The following is an 8,817-nucleotide window of genomic DNA, read 5'->3' as shown; positions in this document are numbered from 1 at the left end:
ACCAGCCTGGTGGAGGACCTGGACCAGCCTGGTGAAAGACCTGCACCAGGCTGGTGGAGGACCTGGATCAGCCTGGTGGAGGAGCTGCTCCACTTATCCAGGATGCTCAGCAGCTTATTTAAAGAAGAACCTGATCCTGATGTGATGAAGTTGGACCAGACAAGGTTCCGGGTTTTAGATGTTTAGACGAAATGCTGATGTGGATCATTGGTTGGAATCAGAACCTGGAGTTCACAGGTTCTAGATGTTGGTTCTGTATATTGGTTCTGGAACAAACTGCGTACAGCTGTGTGCGCCGCTCTGCTTCTCATTGGTTGTATTTGGAGCAACGCCGGCGTCTGATTGGTGGAGCAGTGACGCCTCACAGCCAAGCCCAACCCTCTCACTGCTGCTTTTACACAACCTGGACACAAGCGCCGACTCCCTGCTTCAACACGTCGCCGCTGAACGTGATCAGAACGTAATCAGAACGTTTCATTTATATTCAGGAAGAACTGAAACTGGCCGAAAACACGAGACAAACAAAGAAGGTTTGATTTGTGTTTGGAGCTAATTCATTCGTTAACGAAGCGCGTCACACTGACCTTCATTCAGAAAAATGAACAAAGTTTGTTAACGAAGGCCGTGATGTGTTTTCAGACCATCAGCTGACAAACAGAGTGCTGAGGCCGGATGTCTGAAGGTGACTTTAGGAGACGACGAGGTTTAATTTTTCATTTCCAGGAGATCAGCAGCTTTAATATGAGACGGAGGATGAAGGAGGAAGACGAGCAGAATCCCTGATTCACTGGAAACCAGTGAGTCCAGTTTGGAGCTTCACATCCAACACGTTTCAGCTGTCCGGTTAAACTCCAGCTGATAAATGGTCACAGTGACTGGCTGTAGAACAGAACCGCTGTGTGAACGTGTGGTTCCTTTGCTTCCTGCTGCAGCTCAGTTATCTGGATTTAATGCCGTTTGTAAAAGGTGAGCAAATAAATGAGAAGTGAGGCGGCGCTGGCATGTTGGTTCTGTCCGAGTGCTCTCGTCTCCGTCGCCTCCTCAGGTTCCTTCAGCGATCAGCATCTGGTCCTTCTTCTGGATGCTTCACGTCTCTTTTCTATACTAATGGTATCAAAGGAAAGCAGCAGGAGAGGGTAACTGCTGATTATCATCTGCACATCTGGCACAGATGTTTGTCAGCGTTACAGGACAGAACCTTCAGACAGAAAATAAAGAGATAAAAATACAGACGTAAAAGCACTAAAATGTCTGAGTGACGAGCAGAGCGTGAAAATCTGAGGTGGAAAGAGAATCAGGTGAAATATTTATCTGATATTTTTTTAAAGCCTCGACAAACATCACACACACTTTAATGGATGTTAACACACACCCACAAAGAGGTTTCTGTTTCACGACCAACGCTGCGTTTCTTTGAGGCTCATTCTGGATAAAACCAACCAGATCTGAACAGAGATCCTCCTGAACCTCCTCAGAACATCTGGTTCTGGATCTGCACAACCTTTATCTCCTGACCAGAGTTCTACCTTCAGACTGTGAATGTTCCAGAGGTCCAGGTCCTTCAAGTCCACAGAGGAGGGTCCAGATTGATCACCTTAATGGACTTTTTCCATCATTTCTGAGCCTCAGAACTTCATCAGTACAGCAGATAGACACATGACATTTAGGAGGAAGAACACATCTGGGTTCTGCTAGAACCTGACACCAGATCAGTTCTACATCCATCCAGGTGTCTCCGTCTGAACACTGGACCTGGTTCTGTTCATGTCCTCTGCCAGCAGCTGGTAGCATCAGTATTATGGGATGGATCATAGTGGTACCAGTTTAATGTCTATGACACAGAGTCATAGAAATAATCATTGGTACCCTGGATGTGGTTCTGGTTCTGATCAGTCACCAGAGGAAACTTTACAAAGTGCATTCTGGGTAAACTTTCCAGGCTCATATCAGCATGTGTGATGGTGGTTGGTCAGAACCAGTTCTAGACGATGGAAGGACCGTTTTACCTCCAGAACCTACCAGAACCGTCTGTAGACATCAGTTTCTAATTAAGTCGTATTTCAGCACCTTCATGTGAAGGTATTTATTACAGATGATTTGTGCCGCAGGATTTCTGCACACTTTGATTCTGAGTCTTTAATCTGTTATCGTCCTGATCAGAACTCTTCTTGTGATTTGAAAGGAGCAGTGGAACGTTCTGCAGCGTAGAACCCGTCTGCTGTTCTCCAACATGTTCTACATTCAGCTTCTGAGTTTAAATATCACTAACGTTGGTTTGAAAGGTCTCAGATCAGAAACTACAAGCAACCTAACATCACATTTCAGCACACGTCTGACAGGCAGATGTTTGCTTTGGAGTCTGACAGTGTCTGGGTGCATCATGGGAAATGTAGGCCTGAGTCCCCGTTTGATTTGGGCTCGTTGGTGATGGCTGTAAGGGAACTGGATGTAGGCTGGGACCAGGGGACTTATGGCATCCAACACTGCCGGCTTGATCCTGCTCAGTGGTGGCTGGAAATGCTGCATATGTCTCCAACCTCAGGCCGGTGGTCAAAAGCCCTGAATGCTCTCGATTTGTGGTTTCACTATTCTACCGCTAGGTCATGTGCGTACGCATGGTCAGAGTTATTCTGGTAGATTCATGGTAGCAACCGGACTCGCTTGAGTTTCTTGAAGACGTTCCACCTTCATCCAAGAGGCTTCTTCAGCTCTGACTGACTGGTTGGGAGTTCCACATGCTGATATCCTGAAGGAGACGTTAACACCTGAGTTGCTCCTCCCCCTTGTTTATGGGTCGTTAGTGCTCCCCCTGCCACAAAGGGCTTCGTTAGTGCCTTTTGTGGCTAGGTCACACCTCGGTCATTTACGCATATTTACACACATTCCTAAGTACAAGTACAAGGTGATAAATTCCTCGTTTGCGTGGGAATGTTGGAAGTGACTGATGACAGACGAGGCCCTGGCCTGTAGTGGGATCGAACCGCCGACCCGCTGGCCCGCCACAGACGCTTTTCTTAAGGAAACTCCTCAGTTTGTGCCACCACACATAAGCTCAATAAAGTTTGATTGTGTACCGTCTGAACAATCAGAACACACAAACCTGTGATCAGTTTCTGTCCAATCAGTTCACAGAGTTTGTCGCCGCGGCGACACGTATGAAGCAGAATACTAGATGATGCAGTTTGTCTGCGACACGCTGAGTCGCCTCACCGAGAGCTAAGTCCAAAAGCTTGTATGATGGACACACTCATTCATTATTAAACACACACACACACACACACACACACAGCCTGGTTCATAATTTAATGACAGTAAAATGAATAAATAAAAGTGAGTTGAAGACAGAGATGAGTTTATCAGAGCGAACAGCAGCACACACACACACACACACACACACACACACACACACACACACACACACACACACACACACACACACTCTCTCTCTCGTTTCTTCATGTAGTGCTTGTTTCTGTGTGTTGACAGTCCCAGAGGGGCGGAGCTTATCATAGACATTGACAAACTGGGTGTGTTTTCTGATCAAGAACCTCCAATTTCATGAAGAACCAACACGCTTTAACCACAGAACCCACAAAGCTTCTCCAAAGCCCAATGAAGAACCACTAGAACTCCATCATGAATGATTAGAACCTCATTTATGATCACCTAAACCTAATCACAGATCCCTCAGACCTCTTCAAGCACTCCTAGAACCTCATTAAGGACCCCTAGAACCTTGGTGAGACTAACTAGGAACTCATCAAAGACCTTTAGTACCTCAACATACCTTTGAATCTCGATAAGCACGACTCAAACTTAATCAAAGACCAGTAGAATCTCACTAAGAACCTCCCGAATCCTGAACTATCCTCACCAGAAACTCGTCCAAACTTGTCAGCAAACTCTAGAAACTCATCAAAGACCTCCAGAAGCTTGACATGGTATTAAAAGAACACATCACCATGAATCCTTCAAACCTCTTTGAGCAACACTACAATTTGGTTGAGAAACAACAGAATTTAATGTGGACCACTGTGACCTCATCTAGGACCACTAGAACCTAATTTCAGAACCCTAACCCCTCATCACAGGTGCCAGCTTGTGACATTTATTATTTGGAAATTATTATATTTGAATATGCAGAATATTTTCTTTATACGTTCTTGTGCCATGTAAGGTTCTGACAAACTGTTGGGGATCCTAACAATCAGCGAATCACAAACTAATGAAATGTGTGAAAGAAAACAAACAGCATCAGGTGACGTTCTGCAGACATGAACAATAACAAGAACCGAAACGAAGAGAATCAACAGACGCAGGATTAGCGAGCTGCAGCAGCAGGAACACTGCAGCACCTGTGTAATTAGCGTGCTAATTGCTAATCACATTCTGTCTGTTGTATACACACACACACACACCTGCAGCAGTGTGTGTGCGTTCACTGAGGAAACAGCTAGCATGATGTGTACACTGCAGCCATTAGCAGCTAATGAGCGCAGCGCTAACGAAGCTGCCTTAATGACCTCACTGTTAACCATTAGCCCCCAGATGAGCTCAGCGCTAACGCAGCTTAGCAAGGCGTGCTAATGACACCGCTATTAACCTCCTAATGAGATCAGTGTGTGGAGCAGCAATTAGCCACTAGCTGCTAGCAGCACCACAGCAAACAGACGCTGCAGATAAAACTGATCTTAAAAGACAAGGAAGGACAGAACATCCACCAGCACTGATTGGCTGCAGGTTCTGACCGTGTGACCATGTGACCTGACTCACCTGCACACTTGGTCCTGGCTCTGAGTGGCGGTCCAGGGTTTCCGGTACCGCCCTCCAGGGGCCTGGTGAGCAGAACGCTGATCTCGTACTCGGTGTCGGGGTCGAGGTGTCCGATCTTATGCGTGGGCTTATCCACAGGGGTGGTGTCGATCAACATACCCGCCATGGTGCGGTACTCCACCTGAGAACCCAGATGAGCCACAGTTAAAATCATCACAGGACCCACACCTGCTCAGAAACAACTAGAACCTCCTCATGGACCATAAAAACACTCTTACAGCCCCCACAGAACCTAGAACCTCCATCAGAACCAGAATCAGATCAACAGTCCAACATCACCTCTCTCTCAATGATCGGTCCGTCTCCATTGATGGAGTTGGCATTCAGTTGGATCCACAGGTAGGTGGCGCCGACAGCGGTCAGCTGAGGGGGGGCGATCGGAACTGGGGGCTCTGAAGAACCAACAGAACCAGGATCAGTTTTAGACACAGAGAACCACACACACGGACACACACTCCTCAGGGTTTCACCGATATAACGAGACAGGAAAGAGTTAAGGAGTTAATTAATATTCGTGACCTTCGGCGAATCACAGCAGACCTGGATTCTATTACCCAGAATCCCCGGTGGAGCTGCTCCACTTCCTCCTGACCCACTTCCTCTGTCAAAGACTCACACTGAGCAGGAAACGTGTGTGACGGTGTCTGATCGTTCAGGTTAATGATCACCGGTGGGGCAACGCACAGTTCAGTCGCAGGTCGAACCGCCGGGAATTCTGGGATTTGAGTCACGTGACTCAAGCAGCTCCTCAGCGGTCGTGTGTTTGTAGAGATCACACAGTATTGATCAGCGGTGATTGATATCAATCTGATCGGCTTCCTGCTCACATCTAACATGGCGGAAGTTTGATCAGGTGACGCTGGGCTGACGGGCAGGTGTGTCTACTTCACGGTCAAAACGTTTCAGAAGTAATCTTTAAAAAATCTAACATCATAAAAAAACATTCACTGATCAATAAAAAAAACCTGGTACGCATCACTTGTAACTCATTGGTCAATAGAAACTCATGAAGACGCTGCATTGAACGTGAATATAAACTGTTCACACAGCAAACGAACGAGACTCTGCTTTAACCCCAGTAATGACCTGCTTGGACAGAAAAACACGACAAACGACACCGTTGGTCTACAAGGAGATGTTCTCCTGCTGGAAAACACTGGGCTGCACTGGGTTCTAGCTGCTCACTGATCTTCTGGATCCTTTTCCATCTTTGTCCAGTCTCTCAGTCAGATGTTTCTCCTCCTCTGTTCAGGTCTTCTCCATGTGGAGCCATGATGCAGACATAGATAGACACAGTCCAGAGGTCCAGAACTGAGAAGGTTCTGCTGCTCTCAGCTCGTTGTAGAACCATGTTCATGCAGGTGGACTGATGGAACCACAGCTGGACTCACATTGGTTCTTTGAGGTTCTACTTTCCGGTGGATTTTCAGTAACCTCCATAAATGATTTTTTATTGATCATCAGGAAATATTCTGCAGGTTTATTTACAAGTCATTTAATTCTGGAGGTGAAACAGAAACACAACCCACTTACGTAGAAGTGATGCTGGTTTAATATTAAACTATCAAATGAAAAGACGGTAAACACGATCATCACAACATGAGCCGAACTGTTTCCAGAGCCCAGAGATGGAAGAATGGATGAAAAGAACTGTGTTCCACACGCAGGTCGTGGTGACGACTGATTCTTTCCTTTGAGTTTTCTGATATTTTATACACCAGACAGCTTATTTATTGGCTAATTAACTAACAAAAAACACCTTGCTGACGAACCACTAATGAACACAGTCCCTTGTTTCGGCTCTAAGTCAGGAATCAAAGACAAACATCAGAGCAGCAGCAGGAACATTTTCTGCTCACGATGAAAACACGTCAGAACATTCAGTCACCAGCAGAACTCACGTTTGACTGTGAGGTCCGCGTAGGAGGACACGCCCACGCCCCGCTCCGATTGGGCGATGCACCGGTAGCGTCCGGAGTCGCCCTTAGTCGTGTTCTCCACATCGAAGCTGGCCACGTAGCGCCGGGAGTTCACCGGCTTGGTTTCCTTGACGACAGCGTGACGACCACCCATCCCCTGACAAACACACAGACTGAAGTCACACTGAGCTCATCTCCACCGAGGTGGGCTGCACACGCTCAGACGCTCACCTGCAGGTACAGCAGCAGGTTGCTCTGCGGCCGTCCGTTCACGGTGCAGTGGAACGTCGCCGACTGGCCCGCGTTCACCTCCACGCCTTTGATGTGCAGGAAGTGTGGCGTGCTCACTGAGGACACACAGAGGTCAGAGGTGGCGTCATCAGCTGACCGCCGCCGTCACGCTAACGGGTCAACTTCCCGAGAAACCTCCTGATCCAATCAGAAAATGGATCCTGGAGAATGCAGGCGAGTGAGTGTGTGTGTGTGTGTGTGTGTGTGTGTCTTCAATCAGTTTATTGGACAGTGTCGAGGTAAAAAACAGGCAGCGAAAAAAAGTTCAGGTCAAGGATGTTTACTGGAGATTTAACAGAAACACACACAATGCAGCGATGAAGTGTGTGTGTGTGTGTGTGTGTGTGTGTGTTCACACAACAAAGCAACATCAAAAATGCGAGACTTCAGACAAGCAGGTAGATAAACAGACGGATGGATCAAAGTCCATGCTAATCAATTTATATTTTAATGAGCTCCCCTGCCTCCACACACACACACACACACACACACACACACACTAAGAAAAAACATGGTGACCTTGATTCCACAATGCCAGCTCAACTTTTAACATCGTTATCCAATTAAATGGTCAAACCTCGTTAACCAATTAGAAGCCTGTTCTACAAGGGGGCGGGGCCTGTGTGTGTGTGTGTGTGTGCACTTACTGCATTGGTGTCCCTGCAGCATGATGTCCTTGATGGCCAGGATGCCTCTCTGGCCAGTGCTGACCGCCTCGAACACCACCTGACACACAAATCAATCAGCAGCTGATCACTGACAGCACTGATCAATCGATTAAATGATAGAACAACCCATAAATGAAGATGCAGCTGAAAACAAGCTGCAGAAGAAACACGACGACTGTAAAACAGTTCCAGTGGAGACAGACAAGTGAAGATTTAGAATAACGTGGAGCTGAAATAAATTCAGGTTGAGTTCATCTGAGGAGGTTCTCTCAGGAAATCGCTGCCTTCATTAAAAACCAAACCTCCAGTAGAACTCCTGGTCAACAACCAGAACCCTGGAACCTTCCAGCAGGATTTAAAGCCACAACTTCTTCAAAATATCTCCAGAGTGATACCAGGAAGGCTCACTGGAATTTCAAGTTTCCATCTGATGGTAGAACATCTTTCTACATCTGATGGTAGAACATCTTTCTACATCTGATGGTAGAACATCTTTCTACATCTGATGGTGGAACATCTTTCTATATCTGATGAGCAGAGAGGAGATATCTGGAGACATGGAGATGGTTCAACATCTGCAGGACGAGGAGACCACAGGAGCACAGAGAGACGTAAAAGTGAAAACAAGACAGAATGACCACGAACAGACTGTCGCCATGACAGGAGCAAATGAATAAAGACGAGTTTGACGTGTTTCAAAGCTGTTGTTCTGCCATCGATGAAAACATCCGTCTGGTTCATTTGAGTTTCTAACTTCAGGTTTCTCCTGCAGTTAATTTAATGACTCTGTGTGTGTGTGTGTGTGTGTGTGTGTGTGTGTGTGTGTGTGTGTGTGTGTGTCTGTGTGTACATTCCAGTCTTATCGCCACGGAAACTGCTGCCACACTTCCTGTTGGCGTCCAGAAACAGGAAGTCCTCCTCCCTCCATTCTTCTTCTCTTCCTGACCTCCTGTTCATTTCTCTTGTTAAAACTGTCACTAATGAGGTGGTGCTGTTGCCATGGTGACACAATTAATTAGTGAGGCCTGCGATGACATCACAACCAACATCACTTGCATGTGTCTGTCTTGTCTAACGAACTCTGGAGCCACCTAACGAACTCTGGA

The 8,817-nt window shown here is 46.7% G+C and overlaps 1 protein-coding gene across 1 annotated transcript in view; it reads right to left on the bottom strand.

The window, feature by feature from the left end:
- Window positions 1-8,817, bottom strand: part of LOC103373023 (receptor-type tyrosine-protein phosphatase mu-like) — a gene marked incomplete at its 5' end in the record, with an annotated part of 108,638 nt that overhangs the window by 89,914 nt on the left and 9,907 nt on the right. The window contains 5 exons of the mRNA XM_008302820.1: window positions 4,774-4,954; window positions 5,113-5,225; window positions 6,735-6,909; window positions 6,984-7,099; window positions 7,691-7,769. Of these exons, the coding sequence (XP_008301042.1) occupies window positions 4,774-4,954; window positions 5,113-5,225; window positions 6,735-6,909; window positions 6,984-7,099; window positions 7,691-7,769 (664 nt within the window). The remainder of the gene's footprint in view (window positions 1-4,773; window positions 4,955-5,112; window positions 5,226-6,734; window positions 6,910-6,983; window positions 7,100-7,690; window positions 7,770-8,817) is intronic.

Source organism: Stegastes partitus, unplaced genomic scaffold (assembly GCF_000690725.1).
Source record: "Stegastes partitus isolate 25-593 unplaced genomic scaffold, Stegastes_partitus-1.0.2 Scaffold1886, whole genome shotgun sequence".
Taxonomy (NCBI): domain Eukaryota; kingdom Metazoa; phylum Chordata; class Actinopteri; family Pomacentridae; genus Stegastes; species Stegastes partitus.
This window is presented reverse-complemented; position numbering and strand designations above follow the sequence as displayed.